This window comes from Polyodon spathula, chromosome 16 (assembly GCF_017654505.1).
Source record: "Polyodon spathula isolate WHYD16114869_AA chromosome 16, ASM1765450v1, whole genome shotgun sequence".
Classification (NCBI taxonomy): Eukaryota; Metazoa; Chordata; class Actinopteri; order Acipenseriformes; family Polyodontidae; genus Polyodon; species Polyodon spathula.
The window spans coordinates 9,123,256-9,141,098 of record NC_054549.1 but is presented as its reverse complement, the minus strand read 5'-3'; the positions used below and the strand labels follow the sequence as shown (position 1 = coordinate 9,141,098).

General features: G+C 51.7%; 1 protein-coding gene across 1 annotated transcript in view; it reads right to left on the bottom strand.

The window, feature by feature from the left end:
* Positions 1–9: 9 nt before the first annotated feature.
* Positions 10–17,843, bottom strand: part of LOC121328919 (pleckstrin homology domain-containing family G member 5-like) — a 23,294-nt gene continuing 5,460 nt past the window's right edge. The window contains exons 4-13 of the mRNA XM_041274064.1: positions 15,887–15,982; positions 12,708–12,992; positions 11,021–11,197; positions 9,346–9,449; positions 5,212–5,404; positions 4,689–4,821; positions 4,181–4,296; positions 3,653–3,789; positions 2,214–3,284; positions 10–1,939 (exon numbers count right to left, since the gene is read on the bottom strand). Of these exons, the coding sequence (XP_041129998.1) occupies positions 1,930–1,939; positions 2,214–3,284; positions 3,653–3,789; positions 4,181–4,296; positions 4,689–4,821; positions 5,212–5,404; positions 9,346–9,449; positions 11,021–11,197; positions 12,708–12,992; positions 15,887–15,982 (2,322 nt within the window). The 3' untranslated portion in view covers positions 10–1,929. The remainder of the gene's footprint in view (positions 1,940–2,213; positions 3,285–3,652; positions 3,790–4,180; positions 4,297–4,688; positions 4,822–5,211; positions 5,405–9,345; positions 9,450–11,020; positions 11,198–12,707; positions 12,993–15,886; positions 15,983–17,843) is intronic.

The following is a 17,843-nucleotide window of genomic DNA, read 5'->3' as shown; positions in this document are numbered from 1 at the left end:
ATTCTTTTATAAAACAAACAAAATGAGTTTAATAAATACAACACTTTAATTACATCGTTAAAACATGAATGAAACTGTTAGCTTTCAGGCAGCACAATACCAAAAGGATTATAAAAAAACAAAGCCCTTTTTGCGTGAGTTGATGATGATCTGTCCTCTGCCCACTAGACAATGAAGCTGAGCTTCCATTGACAGGGAGGGAGCTGATCCACCGAGGGCTGTTCCAGTGGCCGCGCCTCCCTCCCTCTGCAGGAAGCTCCACGTTTAAAATGTCTTTGATTGATTGCCGTTGTCCTGAGTGATTTTATCAAAAAAAAAAAAAACGATCGTCTCAATCCTAGAGCTCCAGGGGATGCAAAAGGTTTGGCTGGAGCTGCAGCTGCCTGTCGTGGAAACCAAAGGAGTGTGGTGCCGCGTGGCAGATCACTAGCTGGCATTTGCTTTTGTATGCAGACGCTGGCTGATGGAGCCCAGGTGAGTGCTCAGTGATGCGCTGCCCGCTCCCTGATAGTTTACCACAGTATCTTTGCCGCTTCCACCCCCTGCTTTCCCATGGATAGAATCTGCATTTCCCATAGTCTGCCCTGCTTTACTATTATGCTGTACCATCCCTCGCTGTTCTTTACAATGCTCGCCTGTGCTGTACCGTGCTGTCACTGTGCTCTTACTCTAGCAGCCTTTTAGAGACAAAGAGCCTGTGGCTTTCTAGACTACAGGAGATAAACTAAACAAAATGCAGGAGTCTTGAAGCTTTCTCAGGAGAGGGGACACGGGGACACTGTTAAAGGGACAATGTGGCTGTTTCAAGTGTTTTAATAAAACTCCAAGATTCAGGAATCAGTTCCGAGGCTCCAGGAACAAACCTGGTCTCCCACAGCAGGTCGGTTTAGTTTTGAAACAGGGTTTTTAATTTCAGTTTTCTCATTGCCTGTGGTTCCTGCTTGGAGGGGGTGGGATCATTTCTAAAGAACACAATACCCCAATACCCCAATACTGGCTGCCAAACCCGAGCTGGGTGCTAAAATTAGACCAGTGTTTCAGCCGTGGCTTTAGAGCCGCCTCCAGACTTGAAGGCAGGGCACTTGTCTGATTTTTCGTTTTTGTATTAACTGTACATCGTGTGATTGCAGGATTACAGCCAGCGAGTGACATTCAAGTCCCAAGAACAAAGCTTTAGATTGTAAACACAGTAGTTATTATTATTATTATTATTATTATTATTATTATTATTATTATTATTTTTAGCTGGCACAAACCTTTCTCTCTCTTTTCATCAGCAGGACATTCAAACGATGCAGTTCTGCTGTGCTGTGTCTCCACAGTGCAATCACAGTGAAGCTTCTCCGCTCCTGCAGTGGTTAGTTTGAAAGTGAATCGTGATTTCCAATCTCCTCCTCTCTCCCTCAGTCCGTCCGTCTGTCTCTGTCTGTCCTCAGGTCACCGCAGTGTCCTGCTCTCGGAAGGCAGTCCCAGATCAGAGAGGTCAAAGTTCATCTTCTGTTTCCTCCAATTTTTGTATTTCAGTGTCTGAAACTTTCAGAGACGTCACTCTCTTTCTCTTTCTCTCTCTCTCTCTCTCTCTTTGGTCTATTTTTGTATTGCTCCTCACACAGGTCTTTTTAAACTCCTCAATGTTACAAAGTGCAAAACGTCAAGGAAAGCAGTCTTATTTATATTACTGTTGTTATAATAATAATAATAATAACAGTCATGTCTGTGCCTCTCACACACACACAAAGTATTTTTAGTATTAAAGAGAGAAAAAAAGTGTGGGGGGGGCTCAAGTTTCCCTCCCCCATTTCAGTGCATTTGCGTCGCTGAGTCACAAGTCCTGCTGCGAGCTGCGTCTCCCTCGTCTGAAATTCCTCTCGGAGACGCGGCAGGATCGCTCGCCGTTCCCTGGAGCAGCTTCCCAACCCGGAGCGCCGGCTACACCTCCCTGCGGAGAGCGAGGGAAGGAGGAGGAGGAAGAAACGTTAGCCGATGAGCTGGACTCCCGATCCACTGTGAAGATTACAGGTACTGCCCTGAACATTTCACATGCATGGAATTAAAACAGAACTACAAACAGGTGACTGAATACATCAGAATGAAATGCAGGCTGATAGCAGAGACAGATAACAGCGCTGTGAATGAATCAGTAATCCCTGTCAAATCTAAAAACATTAAGACATCAGCCTATCTCTGTCTGTACGGCACTGGACTGTACGTACGAGGCTGTGAGCGTGGAGTTCAGAACCAGCGAGGTCCGGATCCTGTACAGCTGGGCCAGGGTCAGCTTCTTGTGTTGGGTCTGCTTGGCAACTCCGGTCTCCACGGCAACACCACCGCCAGCGTGTTCACTCAGGGATTGGCTGTGTGGGCTGAGGGTGGGGCTGGGGGCTGTGACATCACCCTGTGTGCAAAGGCAGCTGCAGTGCTCCTCCCGGGCTGTGTGGTGCGCTGTTTCCCCGGCCTCTCCCTCCGAGAGCTCAGAGCCGCTGCTGCTGTTGCTACAGCTGCTGCCCAGAGCTTTACCTGCCCTCTGCCCCCGTTTTAGGGAGTCTGCCACCCTGCTGGTCCTGCCACAGTGCTTACACTGCCCCCCTTCCTCCTCCTCTTCCTGATAGAAAGCAGGCTGTGTTCTCGGTTCAGTGCCCGCTTGGGTGTCGCACAGCTGGGTCAGACTCTTGCTCAGGGCGCTTCCTCCTTCCATCCCTCCCACTCCTCCGCTCTGCTGCAGCCTGTTTCGGGATGCCAGCTCCAGCAGGTTGGCCTCCGATTTGGACTGCAGGGGGCCGGTCCGCTGACACAGGGTTCGAGGCTGGACCGGGGGCTGGTGGCAGAGCCGGGTGCAGGAGGAGGAGGAGGAGGACGACGAGGAAGAGGAGGGTCTGATTTTTTGGGGGTGATTGGAGGCCTTGCTCTTCTCTGCCTCCTCCTCCTCCTCTTCGGTCTCCCCTTCCTCCTCTCTCCTCCTCATCAGAGAGGCGTTGGAGAGGGTCCCGTAGGCGCTGTCAATGGAGGCTGAGCGGATGCAGCTGGCTGTGGGAACGGGGATGCTCCGGCTGGCTGGTCTGGACCCCTGCGTGGCCAGGCTGCTCTCCTCCTCTGCTGGCGGGACATGAAAGCGCGGGGGGCTCTGTGCGAGTGTGGGGGTCTCGGAGGAGATGGAGTTGGTGCTCAGCGACGCGGTCTCCCCCTCGGAGGGGGAGCTGAAGGGACCCCCCCGCTCCGATTCGGGGGACGATGATAAGGCCTCGCTGCCCGCGTCCTGCACCTCCACCTGGATCGTCTCCGTGGAGCTGAGAGAGAGAGAATAAAGGGGGTTAGACTGGTCTCTTTATAATGCGTCTAGGGTGTCTTGTGTTCCTGCAATAGCTTTGTGAGATTTCAGGGGACTGTTTCAACTGATACAGGCAGCACCCATATTCCCCAAACAACCCAAAATCATAAAGACTCCAAATACAGTCTCTCAATATTTCTGCTTGAATTTGAGAGCTTGATTAGGGAACAAGGTCAGGACTCTTGCGGGAGTCTTCTTTCCAGCCCTGCGCTGGGCTTGTGTCATCTTATTAAACGGCTGGTTTATCAGAGTAAACCTTCTGAATGCTGTGGAGGACGGTGGTTTTACTGCAGGTGTGCGACCTTGCTGTTTCCATGCTGTGTTTACCTGTGCTGGGAGTCCCTCTGGTTCCTGCAAGTCGTACTGGGGGAGCTGGCTGTGGAGGTCCCGCTCTCGGGGTCCCGTCCCTTCCCCTCCTCCTCCCCCCTCTGCACCTCCTCAGCACGCAGCCGCTCCAGCAGGGTCTGCAAACAGAAAACACGTCACCATCACAACACACCACACAGAGCCTCTTCTCTGCTGTGGTGTGTCGGTGCTCCTGTGTGTTGCAGAGTCTCTTCTCTGCTGTGGTGTGTCGGTGCTCCTGTGTGTTGCAGAGTCTCTTCTCTGCTGTGGTGTGTCGGTGCTCCTGTGTGTTGCAGAGTCTCTTCTCTGCTGTGGTGTGTCGGTGCTCCTGTGTGTTGCAGAGTCTCTTCTCTGCTGTGGTGTGTCGGTGCTCCTGTGTGTTGCAGAGTCTCTTCTCTGCTGTGGTGTGTCGGTGCTCCTGTGTGTTGCAGAGTCTCTTCTCTGCTGTAGTGTGTCAGTGCTCCAGTGTGCTGCAGAGCCTCTTCTCTGCTATAGTGTGGTGTTGCTCACCTGTGCGTTGCAGATAGCCTCTACCCAGCCCTGGCTCAGTGCCTGGCTGCTGGCCTGGAAGGAGTACGCTGCCACTGCACTCTGGAACTCATTCAGGTAGATCAGCAGGAAGGATCCTGGGAACACAGAGCAGCAGGTATGCAGGGGGTCACAGTCAGACACTTGTGAAATCTCACCACTCAAAATCTGCATGGACATTTTGCAGTTTTCACCCCATGCTTGCCCCCACGGTTATAACTATGCATTTCCCGTAGTCTACAGTGCTTCCACTGTGCTTGTATTGCATGTTGCTGTGCTGTTACTGTGTGGAAACAGCTTGTCTAGGGAGCCCTTCCAGCAGCACACATGGCTCAGGTGGATAAGTGTGTTGACGTACGACACACACAACAGAAATGGCGATTGTCCCGCCTCACTACGAGTGAAATTAAAGGGTGGTTTCTGCACAGCTGCTGATTGGTTCCTGACAGTCTGCTTGTATGTGACAGAGAGAGAGAGAGTCGTGGCTCACCGGGGTCCTTGAGCTCTTGGCACACGATGTTCTCCAACAGCAGGGGCTGCCGGATCACCTTGGCTCGCTCGGCACGCTTCAGCGGCTTGGTGATGAGGAGCAGGTCAGTGAACAGAAAGCAGTACACATCCATCTGGAGAGCAGGGAGAGGGGTCAGCACACAGGGAGAGGGGTCAGCACACAGGGAGAGGGGTCAGCACACAGGGAGAGACCCACACACATATTCGGAATGCATTTTACCAGCCTGATAACTGTGCACCTTTCAAAGAAACACACTGCTAATGCTTCAGATACCTAGCCTGACAAACACACACACACACATCCCAGACCTCCTGCTCCTGTGACAATGAAATGGAGCTAGGACTTCGAAACTACAGTGAAGGAGACCCTTGTTCTGCACGCAGAGAGGGAGTGGTGAGGGGCTGGGATGGGTTACCATGGGCTATCCAGCCATGGTCTGGAGGCAGACTCGCGTTGCTGTCTCCTCGATGGGGGATGGCTCTGGTGTGTGTGTGCAGCTCACCTTGCTGTCTTTGCCCTCCTTCATGCGCAGCGCCCCCTCCAGGTGCAGCTGCCGGCTCTCGTCCGGGGAGGTGCCCCTCATGGGCATGGTGAGATCGAAGCGGTAGAAACCACGCAGGATCTGGGGAGGGGGGGAGCGTTTAATAAGAGTGTACAGTAGAAACCACGCAGGATCTGGGGAGGGGGGGAGCGTTTAATAAGAGTACAGTAGAAACCACGCAGGATCTGGGGAGGGGGGGAGCGTTTAATAAGAGTGTACAGTAGAAACCACGCAGGATCTGGGGAGGGGGGGAGCGTTTAATAAGAGTACAGTAGAAACCACGCAGGATCTGGGGAGGGGGGGAGCGTTTAATAAGAGTGTACAGTAGAAACCACGCAGGATCTGGGGAGGGGGGGAGTGTTTAATAAGAGTGTACAGTAGAAACCACGCAGGATCTGGGGAGGGGGGGAGTGTTTAATAAGAGTGTACAGTAGAAACCATGCAGGATCTGGGGAGGGGGGGAGTGTTTAATAAGAGTACAGTAGAAACCACGCAGGATCTGGGGAGGGGGGGAGTGTTTAATAAGAGTGTACAGTAGAAACCACGCAGGATCTGGGGAGGGGGGGAGTGTTTAATAAGAGTGTACAGTAGAAACCACGCAGGATCTGGGGAGGGGGGGAGTGTTTAATAAGAGTGTACAGTAGAAACCATGCAGGATCTGGGGAGGGGGGGAGTGTTTAATAAGAGTGTACAGTAGAAACCACGCAGGATCTGGGGAGGGGGGGAGTGTTTAATAAGAGTGTACAGTAGAAACCACGCAGGATCTGGGGAGGGGGGGAGTGTTTAATAAGAGTGTACAGTAGAAACCACGCAGGATCTGGGGAGGGGGGGAGTGTTTAATAAGAGTGTACAGTAGAAACCACGCAGGATCTGGGGAGGGGGGGAGTGTTTAATAAGAGTGTACAGTAGAAACCACGCAGGATCTGGGGAGGGGGGGAGTGTTTAATAAGAGTGTACAGTAGAAACCACGCAGGATCTGGGGAGGGGGGGAGTGTTTAATAAGAGTGTACAGTAGAAACCACGCAGGATCTGGGGAGGGGGGGAGTGTTTAATAAGAGTGTACAGTAGAAACCACGCAGGATCTGGGGAGGGAGGGAGTGTTTAATAAGAGTGTACAGTAGAAACCACGCAGGATCTGGGGAGGGGGGGAGTGTTTAATAAGAGTGTACAGTAGAAACCACGCAGGATCTGGGGAGGGAGGGAGTGTTTAATAAGAGTGTACAGTAGAAACCACGCAGGATCTGGGGAGGGGGGGAGTGTTTAATAAGAGTGTACAGTAGAAACCACGCAGGATCTGGGGAGGGGGTTTAATAAGGAGCAGGATCTGGGGAGGGAGGGAGTGTTTAATAAGAGTGTAAAACCACGCAGGATAAGTGTTTAATAAGAGTGTACAGTAGAAACCACGCAGGATCTGGGGAGGGGGGGAGTACAGTTAGTAGAAACCACGCAGGATCTGGGGAGGGAGGGACGTAGAAAGCACGCAGGATCTGGGGAGGGGGGGAGCGTTTAATAAGAGTGTACAGTAGAAACCACGCAGGATCTGGGGAGGGGGGGAGTGTTTAATAAGAGTGTGTGTACAGTAGAAACCACGCAGGATCTGGGGAGGGGGGGAGTGTTTAATAAGAGTGTAGGCACACGCAGGATCTCTGGAGTGTTTATAATAAGAGTGTACAGTAGAAACCATGCAGGATCTGGGGAGGGGGGGAGTGTTTAATAAGAGTGTACAGTAGAAACCATGTCTGGGGAGGGGGGGAGTCCTTAATAAGAGTGTACAGTAGAAACCACGCAGGATCTGGGGAGGCCCCCCTCCACCACCTAATAAGTGGATCCTACAGTAGAAACCAGCCAGGATCTGGGGAGGGGGGGAGTGTTTAATAAGAGTGTACAGTAGAAACCACGCAGGATCTGGGGAGGGGGGGAGTGTTTAATGAAGAGTGTACAGTAGAAACCACGCAGGATCTGGGGAGGGAGGGAGTGTTTAATAAGAGTGTACAGTAGAAACCACGCAGGATCTGGGGAGGGGGGGAGTGTTTAATAAGAGTGTACAGTAGAAACCATGCAGAGATCTGGGGAGGGGGGGAGTGTTTAATAAGAGTGTACAGTAGAAACCACGCAGGATCTGGGGAGGGGGGGAGTGTTTAATAAGAGTACAGTAGAAACCATGCAGGATCTGGGGAGGGAGGGAGTGTTTAATAAGAGTGTACAGTAGAAACCACGCAGGATCTGGGGAGGGGGGGAGTCAGTAGAAACCATGCAGGATCTGGGGAGGGGGGGAGTGTTTAATAAGAGTGTACAGTGAAACCACGCAGGATCTGCCCTGTACAGTGTAGTACCGCTGAACGGAAAGCTTGTGAAGGAAAATGTGAACTATGGGATTTCTTTCATTTCTTTTTTTACAATTTGCTGCCAACATGCCTGCCCAGCAACGAATTAGCCAAACACTGTGAATTAAAGATTTGCAAGCCAAGACAGAGAACGGAACCAGCAGAGACAAAATCATGTGTAGACGGCTTTGAGAAGGAGCCCCGGGGTCACGTCCTCCCCCTCCTCCTCCTCCTCCTCCTCCTCTCACCCCGTCAGCCCTGTCGTTTAAAAACCTTTTTAGGAGGGGCTGAACCATAACTATTCTACTAAAGAGAAAGCAAGGAACGCGGTTAGCGGAGGTAGGACGAGGTTTGTGGGCGACTCCGTACAGGTGCTCGTTTCCACGAGTTCACTTGGTTGAAATTACTGTCTGCCGAGCTCCCTCGAGCTCGGGAATCCGGGGCTGAGACACACAGTCGAGACAGTGGAACACGCTCCACAGCACACTGAGAACCAGAGACTCTGTGCTGAGACTTCGGTGGAGATCCACGAGAACGGTCGCACGTAGGGCACGAAAGGAGCACGCCGATCGACTGGGACTCACAGAGACTCTGGTCTTTGTGTCCGACCGATGTGTGAACACACACTCTGAGACCACAGACCACGTGGTGACTGGTGTCACTTGGTGCACCTGACCGAGGGCCGACAGACACTGACAAGGACAGCACTGATGAAACAGACTGAGACATCAGGGCTGAACACACACACTGAGACAAGCGACACTCTGTCTCTGTGACACAGAGACACTTGATGACTTCAAGTGTGACTCTGGGTCACTGAGACACGGGGTGTGTGTGTGACCTGTGGGTGACACTCTGTGCACCCGACTTGGTGAGTGACTACTGAAGACACTGTGTGAGGAACAGATGAGGACACACACACACACTGAGAGACAGAGACACGGGGCTGAACACACACACTGAGACACAGGGCTGAACACACACACTGAGACACAGAGACACTGAGACACAGAGACACACACACACTGAGACACGGATACACAGACACAGTGACATAACTGAGACACAGGGCTGAACACACACACTGAGACAGACACAAGGTTTAACACACGCACACACACACACTAATAGATGTCATACACACACTGTTGGTGTGAGATTCTGTATTGCCCAATCGATAAATAAACCACAGTTGTGCTTCAGGCCTTGTCTTGTGTGTTGAAAATATTATCGTGTCTCGATTTGCCTCTGTAATTAAAGTACTAGTTGGCATTTTACAAGAATGCAAAGCAGCACTCTGGCTGGCTCAGTGGGTAGGGCACTGGCTGGCTCAGTGGGTAGGGCACTGGCTGGCTCAGTGGGTAGGGCACTGCACCCTCATTCACAGGGTAGTCAGTTCAAGTCACAAATGAAACCAAGCTGAGAATCAGTGTACCCCCAGGCCCACCTCCCACAATGTAATGAGGTGATTCATGCAGCTGGAGAGCCAGCTGGCTGGGTAGCTCAGTTGGTAGAGCAGGAGACCTGTGATTCACAGATGTCTGTTCAAACCCCATGGCAAGGGCAAGTGTTTTCCTTTCATTTTCAGACTTTGCCCTTTTTGAGACAAATCAGGTAATTTCCTGTATAGATCATGATAAAGGAGACTTTCCCATGGAAGTGAGATGGTGCACTGGGCGGATGCACATGTAGGCTGAGCTGCTTCTCTTTAGAGAGCTGGGTTCAAACCCTGCTCCTTCCTTCCTTATTTTCAGAGCCTTGTTTAATTTACCTTAGGAGGTCAGCGTGGAGCAGCTCTTTCCTGTGGGAGCTGGTGGTGCAGTGGGCTAATCCCACAACCTTCTCTTCCTGAAGACAGGGGTTCAAATCCAGCTCCTGGAGGTGAGTTCATGAAGGTGATCCTGTTTCCACAGGAGGAGAAGACCTGTCCTGTGGAAGAAGGTGAGGGTCTGGCCCCCCCCTGCTGTGAGGAGAGTGGAAGGGGTGGTGTTGCTGCCTGAAGAGAGAGGAGGCTAACTGTACTTTGTTTAAGTAATATTAAACTAAGTAAGACAAAGTACAGTTAGCCTCCTCTCTCTTCAGGCAGCTTCCACTCTCCACACAGCTCAGCCTACATGTGCATCCGCCCAGCGCGCCACCGGTCTCCTTGTGAGGATTAGAATCCTCTAATCCTTTAAATGAGATTCACTTCCCTTGTCAGGAGATCCCACGCGTCAAGTTCAGAATCGTGGCTCTTATTGCACAACTGCACAGTTTCATTCCAATGAAGAGAGGAGGGATTATCAAACACAAACCTTTTACACAGCAGAGCTGTGAGGTAGACAGCAGGGGCACCAGGGTCCAGGCTATGAGTGTCACACACACCTGTATATATATATAGTAACCGGGCTGGCTTCCAGAGGAGAATCTGTTTCCATTGTGTCCCTGGTCAAGCTGTGGACGCTGCAGCTCTATAATAATTCCTCATCCAGGGTGTTGACTGTGTAAAGTCTCTTAGAGCTGAAGCAGTGACAGCTGGACGTTTACCCCCCTGAATCGCACACATTGTCACACCTGGACGTTTACCCCCCCCCCCCCCCCCCCCCCCCCCCCCCCCCCCCAACGACCACGGATGGGGTGTAACGACCCCCCCCCCTCCCTCACCACATGCTGGAGGAGTGGTACGACGACATGCTGGGGGGGTGGTACGACCCCTCATCACCAGGGCAGTACCCCCCCCCAGTGGTCGACGACATGTCACACACTTTCACCATGGGGCTTGTACGAGACCCCATGCTGTACCCCCCCCCCCCACCATGCTGCTGTAACCCCCCCCCCACCATGCTGCTGTACCCCCCCATGGGGGGGGGTACCGACGACCCCACCATGGGGGGGGGGTGGTACGACGACATGGGGGTGGGGGTACCCCCCCCCCGACAATGGCTAACCGTCCCGACATGTCAACATGGGGCACTACGACATGGCTGGGGGAGGGGCACGACCCTCATCTCACCATGCTGGGGGGGGGCCCCACCAGTGGTACCCCCCACGACATGGGGGGGGTGGTACGACCATTGGGGGGGGGGGTGGTAGGACGACATTGGCAGGGGGGGGGGGGGGGGAGTGGGTCCGTACGACGACATGGGGGAGGGGGGGTACGACGACATTGGCAGGGCAGCTGGGGGGAGGACCACATGGTGCTGTACCCCCCCCCCCCCTCCTCACCATGCATGCATGGGGGGGGGGGGTACGACATGTGCACTGTGGTACCCCCCCCCCAGGGGGGGGGGGGGAGGAGTGGTCCTCACCATGCTGTGCGACAGCCCCCCCCACGGCGAACGCGGCACGGCCTTCTCCTCACCTGAGCTGGTACTCGACATCCCCCCAGCTGCTGCGTAACCGTCCCCCCCCCCCCCCTCATCACGACATTGGTGCAACCGTGGCGATGCTGTGGGGAGGAGTGGTACTGTCGACATGGGCGTTTTCTTGAGCACGCTCTTCAGCAGCAGCGGGTACTTGGTGAGGCGCTGGTGGGGCTTCACCAGCATGTCTGTCAGCTTGAGCCGGTTACACTGCTTGTGAGTCTCTGCCCACTGAGGAGGAGGAGCACAGGGGGAGGGAGAGAGAGAGACAGAGGGAGACAGAGAGAGAGAGACAGAGAGAAGAGAGAGAGAGCGAGGGACGAGAGAGAGAGAGGAGAGAGAGAGAGGGAGGGAGAGAGAGAGAGGAGAGAGAGAGGAGACAGAGAGAGAGGAGAGGAGAGGAGAGAGGAGACAGAGAGAGAGAGAGAGAGAGAGAGGGAGAAGAGAGAGAGAGAGAGAGAGAGAGAGAGAGAGAGAGGAGAGGAGAGAGAGAGAGAGAGAGAGAGAGGAGACAGAGAGAGAGAGAGAGAGAGAGAGAGAGAGAGAGAGAGTTAGAGTGAGACATGTCTAGAGACGGAGCTTTCGAGATCCTCGAGGAGAAGTAGAGAGGATGTCGAGAGAGCTTAGTCTCAGGAGGGACAGGAAGAGAGAGCAGAGAGGGAGAGTAGAGACCAGGAGATCGAGGGCGGACAGATACACAGTCAGAGCGGGCTCAGACAGAGAAACAGGAGACAGCATGAGGACATTAAACTAGACAGAGGATCTCTAAGGCAAACGATCGACTTTGAAGATTTGAGAGGGAGGAGTCTGTCTCTAGAGAGAAGCAGTCTGCTCCCACTCTTCTGATGAGAGTCTATCAGAGAGGAAGTCCAGGCAAGTCCCCTGTTAGAGACACTGTCAGGGCCTTGAGACTGGAAATGACAAACAGGACAAGAGTAGAGGACAGAGACTCAGGAAAGGAGCTCTACTTGTGTATGGCGCGAGTAGTGTGGTACTTTGCAGTATCTCATGTGTGAGTGGGCGCTATAACGAGAGACAGACAGGTAGAGAGGAGAGAGTGTGACCCATGTGATAGCTGGACAAGATTAGTGTGTGTACTCTTTGACAATAGTGTGTAAACTGTGTACAATGCGACCTCTTTAGTGAAACAACGTTTGTCTGGTCTTTTCTCACACACACAGAGGGGTGTGCACTCCCCGAAGGTCATTTTAACCAATAAGCCAGGACTTGTTAGAGCAAGGTCAGAAACGTCTTGGGGTGTCATACAGGTCCATCAGGAAAGGACGAGTACGTGCATGGCCCCACCTATCCAGAACGCTTGGCTCACGGCTGACGTCAGGTCAGCCACAGGGCTTGTTGCAGCGTCGTTGTCTCCCCGAGTGCTCCCCCATGGCCTCAATTCATCACAGCATTCAGGCAGGTGCAGAGCAGTGAGACAGAGGGACACGCATGTTGACAACAATAACCACAGACACACTGCTACCCCAGGGCAAAAGTAAACGAGACCACGTGGAAGGAGGGGTGCGGAGGGACTCACAAAGAGCACAAGTGCGTGTGTTGTGTGTGTGTGTGTGTGTGTGTGTGTGTGCACGTTCTTGGTGTCACACGGTTGTGTGCGTGAGCCAACACACGAGATCGGACCACAAACACAACGCACGCGGGTGCGAAACACAGAGTGTGTGGGTGTGTGTGTGTTGCGTGTGTACTTGTGTGTGTGTGTGTGTGTGTGTGTGTGTGTGTGCACTCTGTGCGCGTGTGCACTCTGTGTGTGTGTGTGTGTGTGCGTGTGCACTCTGTGTGTGCACTCTGTGTGTGTGTGTGTGTGCGTGTGCACTCTGTGTGTGTGTGTGTGTGTGTGCGTGCTCGGTGTCCTCACGGTGCTGAAGCCGCTGTGCAGCTGGTCCGGGTTCAGCACGCTCCGTTCCCGGCGCGCTGTCTCCAGCAGCGGTGCCATCACCTCCCTCCACAGCGCGCGGTGCAGCTGCAGGATCTCCCCGATGTTGCTGAAGAGCCGCTTGGGCTGCACCTCGAGCAGCAGCCCAGACTCCTGCAGGCTCAGCAAGGTGCACAGGAACAGCTGAGAGAGAGGAGAGGAAACAGGGCAACAATAAACACAGAGAGAGGAGAGGAAACAGGGCAACAATAAACACAGAGAGAGGAGAGGAAACAGGGCAACAATAAACACAGAGAGAGGAGAGGAAACAGGGCAACAATAAACACAGAGAGAGGAGAGGAAACAGGGCAACAATAAACACAGAGAGAGGAGAGGAAACAGGGCAACAAAAAACACAGAGAGAGGAGAGGAAACAGGGCAACAATAAACACAGAGAGAGGAGAGGAAACAGGGCAACAATAAACACAGGAGAGGAAACAGGGCAACAATAAACACAGAGAGGGGAGAGGAAACAGGGCAACAATAAACACAGAGAGGAGAGGAAACAGGGCAACAATAAACACAGAGAGAGGAGAGGAAACAGGGAAACAATAAACACAGAGAGAGGAGAGGAAACAGGGCAACAATAAACACAGAGAGAGGAGAGGAAACAGGGCAACAATAAACACAGAGAGGAGAGGAAACAGGGCAACAATAAACACAGAGAGAGGAGAGGAAACAGGGCAACAATAAACACAGAGAGAGGAGAGGAAACAGGGCAACAATAAACACAGAGAGGGGAGAGGAAACAGGGCAACAATAAACACAGAGAGGGGAGAGGAAACAGGGCAACAATAAACACAGAGAGGGGAGAGGAAACAGGGCAACAATAAACACAGAGAGGGGAGAGGAAACAGGGCAACAATAAACACAGAGAGGGGAGAGGAAACAGGGCAACAATAAACAGAGAGAGGAGAGGAAACAGGGCAACAAAAAACACAGAGAGAGGAGAGGAAAAAGGGCAACAAAAAACACAGAGAGAGGAGAGGAAACAGGGCAACAATAAACACAGAGAGAGGAGAGGAAACAGGGCAACAATAAACACAGAGAGAGGAGAGGAAACAGGGCAACAATAAACACAGAGAGGGGAGAGGAAACAGGGCAACAATAAACACAGAGAGGGGAGAGGAAACAGGGCAACAATAAACACAGAGAGGGGAGAGGAAACAGGGCAACAATAAACACAGAGAGGAGAGGAAACAGGGCAACAATAAACACAGAGAGAGGAGAGGAAACAGGGCAACAATAAACACAGAGAGAGGAGAGGAAACAGGGCAACAATAAACACAGAGAGGGGAGAGGAAACAGGGCAACAATAAACACAGAGAGAGGAGAGGAAACAGGGCAACAATAAACACAGAGATAGAGAGGAAACAGGGCAACAATAAACACAGAGAGAGGAGAGGAAACAGGGCAACAATAAACACAGAGAGAGGAGAGGAAACAGGGCAACAATAAACACAGAGATGGAGAGGAAACAGGACAACAATAAACACAGAGAGAGGAGAGGAAACAGGGCAACAATAAACACAGAGAGAGGAGAGGAAACAGGGCAACAATAAACACAGAGAGAGGAGAGGAAACAGGGCAACAATAAACACAGAGAGAGGAGAGGAAACAGGGCAACAATAAACACAGAGAGAGGAGAGGAAACAGGGCAACAAAAAACACAGAGAGAGGAGAGGAAACAGGGCAACAATAAACACAGAGAGAGGAGAGGAAACAGGGCAAAAATAAACACAGAGAGAGGAGAGGAAACAGGGCAACAATAAACAGAGAGAGGAGAGGAAACAGGGCAACAAAAAACACAGAGAGAGAGGAAACAGGGCAACAATAAACACAGAGAGAGGAGAGGAAACAGGGCAACAATAAACACAGAGAGAGGAGAGGAAACAGGACAACAATAAACAGAGGAGAGGAAACAGGGCAACAATAAACACAGAGAGAGGAGAGGAAACAGGGCAACAATAAACACAGAGAGAGGAGAGGAAACAGGGCAACAATAAACACAGAGAGAGGAGAGGAAACAGGGCAACAATAAACAGAGATAGGAGAGGAAACAGGCAACAATAAACACAGAGATAGGAGAGGAAACAGGGCAACAATAAACACAGAGATAGGAGAGGAAACAGGGCAACAATAAACACAGAGAGAGGAGAGGAAACGGGCAACAATAAACAGAGATAGGAGAGGAAACAGGACAACAATAAACACAGAGATAGGAGAGGAAACAGGGCAACAATAAACACAGAGAGGGGAGAGGAAACAGGGCAACAATAAACACAGAGAGGAGAGGAAACAGAACAATAAACAGAGAGGAGAGGAAACAGCAACAATAAACAGAGAGGAGAGGAAACAGGGCAACAATAAACACAGAGAGGAGAGGAAACAGCAACAATAAACAGAGAGGAGAGGAAACAGGCAACAATAAACACAGAGGAGAGGAAACAGGGCAACAATAAACACAGAGAGGGGAACAATAAACACAGAGAGAGAGGAAACAGGGCAACAATAAACACAGAGATAGGAGAGGAAACAGGGCAACAATAAACACAGAGAGGAGAGGAAACAGGGCAACAATAAACAGAGAGAGGAGAGGAAACAGGGCAACAATAAACACAGAGGAGAGGAAACGGCAACAATAAACAGGAGAGGAAACGGCAACAATAAACAGAGAGAGAGGAAACAGGGCAACAATAAACAGAGAGGAGAGGAAACGGCAACAATAAACAGAGAGGGGAGAGGAAACAGGGCAACAATAAACAGAGGAGAGGAAACGGCAACAATAAACAGAGAGGAGAGGAAACAGGGTGACAAACACAGGAGAGGAAACGGCAACAATAAACAGAGAGGAGAGGAAACAGGGCAACAACAAACAGGAGGAAACGGCAACAATAAACACAGAGGAGAGGAAACAGGACACACATGCTAGTCTGTTAGTGTCTGTATGTGTGGGTGTGTCTGTGGTGTGTGTCTGAGGACAGACACCCACAGACAGACAGACAGACACACCCACACATAGACACACAGACGCTCACGTCAGTGATGACTCGGAGCTTCCTGATGTAGAGGGCCTCAGTCTGAAGCAGCTCCCAGATCGCCTCCTGCTGGTGGCATTGTTTCATGCTCAGGGCCTGTCAGGAAGCAGAGACAGAGTTTGAGCACACAGCCCAGCTGCTGCACCCCCAGGACAGCCCCGCCAGTCCCTGCGGGCACAACTGCACCAGGTATTTATATCTATCTGTCCATTTTATAACGCTGGTACGTTTCATTCAAAGTTAGGGCAGGGGGACTGCTTGAACTCCAGAGCACTCACACAAACTCTTTCAAATTTTAAATAGAGTGCATTAAAAAATCATGATGGATTCACACAGCCTTTCAAACACAACCTTCATCCACGGTCCGTTTCAGGAATATCAAACTATCAAAAAGGCTAAAAATGACAAAGAATGCTTGAAGTAACCCGTGCGTGAGAGCCTGGTGAACAGAGCTCAGTCTGATCAGGGCTGAGAGGAGAGGACCGGGGAGCTGTCTGATCAGCTCCTAGCTTACACTGGCAGGACAGTGAGAGACAGGACCTAGACCCGGGAAACGACAACAAGGGCAACTCCACCGAAGAGTCCTCTCGCAGCTTTAGATCTCCTTCCATTAACACTTAAAGCTTTTATTGTGTTTTAATTCACTTTAGGGTTAAAACACCCACTTTCTCTCTCCCGGGTCCTCTGAACTCTGACTATCAGTTCGTTACACAAAGCTGATCCTGGGAGCGGTAACACCAACAGCTGTTCCCAGAATCCTGCACAGGGTCTGAGACACTGTATACAGTGCACGTTACACAGTGGAGCAGCTACACACAGGGTCTGAGACACTGTATACAGTGCACGTTACACAGTGGAGCAGCTACACACAGGGTCTGAGACACTGTATACAGTGCACGTTACACAGTGGAGCAGCTACACACAGGGTCTGAGACACTGTATACAGTGCACGTTACACAGTGGAGCAGCTACACACAGGGTCTGAGACACTGTATACAGTGCACGTTACACAGTGGAGCAGCTACACACAGGGGCTGAGACACTGTATACAGTGCACGTTACACAGTGGAGCAGCTACACACAGGGTCTGAGACACTGTATACAGTGCACGTTACACAGTGGAGCAGCTACACACAGGGTCTGAGACGCTGTATACAGTGCACGTTACACAGTGGAGCAGCTACACACAGGGTCTGAGACGCTGTATACAGTGCACGTTACACAGTGGAGCAGCTACACACAGTGCACGTTACACAGGGTACTCTGAGACGCTGTATACAGTGCACGTTACACAGTGGAGCAGCTACACACAGGGTCTGAGACACTGTATACAGTGCACGTTACACAGTGGAGCAGCTACACACAGGGTCTGAGACACTGTATACAGTGCACGTTACACAGCGGAGCAGCTACACACAGGGTCTGAGACACTGTATACAGTGCACGTTACACAGTGGAGCAGCTACACACAGGGTCTGAGACACTGTATACAGTGCACGTTACACAGTGGAGCAGCTACACACAGGGTCTGAGACACTGTATACAGTGCACGTTACACAGTGGAGCAGCTACACACAGGGTCTGAGACACTGTATACAGTGCACGTTACACAGTGGAGCAGCTACACACAGGGTCTGAGACGCTGTATACAGTGCACGTTACACAGTGGAGCAGCTACACACAGGGTCTGAGACACTGTATACAGTGCACGTTACACAGTGGAGCAGCTACACACAGGGTCTGAGACACTGTATACAGTGCACGTTACACAGTGGAGCAGCTACACACAGGGTCTGAGACACTGTATACAGTGCACGTTACACAGTGGAGCAGCTACACACAGGGTCTGAGACACTGTATACAGTGCACGTTACACAGTGGAGCAGCTACACACAGGGTCTGAGACGCTGTATACAGTGCACGTTACACAGTGGAGCAGCTACACACAGGGTCTGAG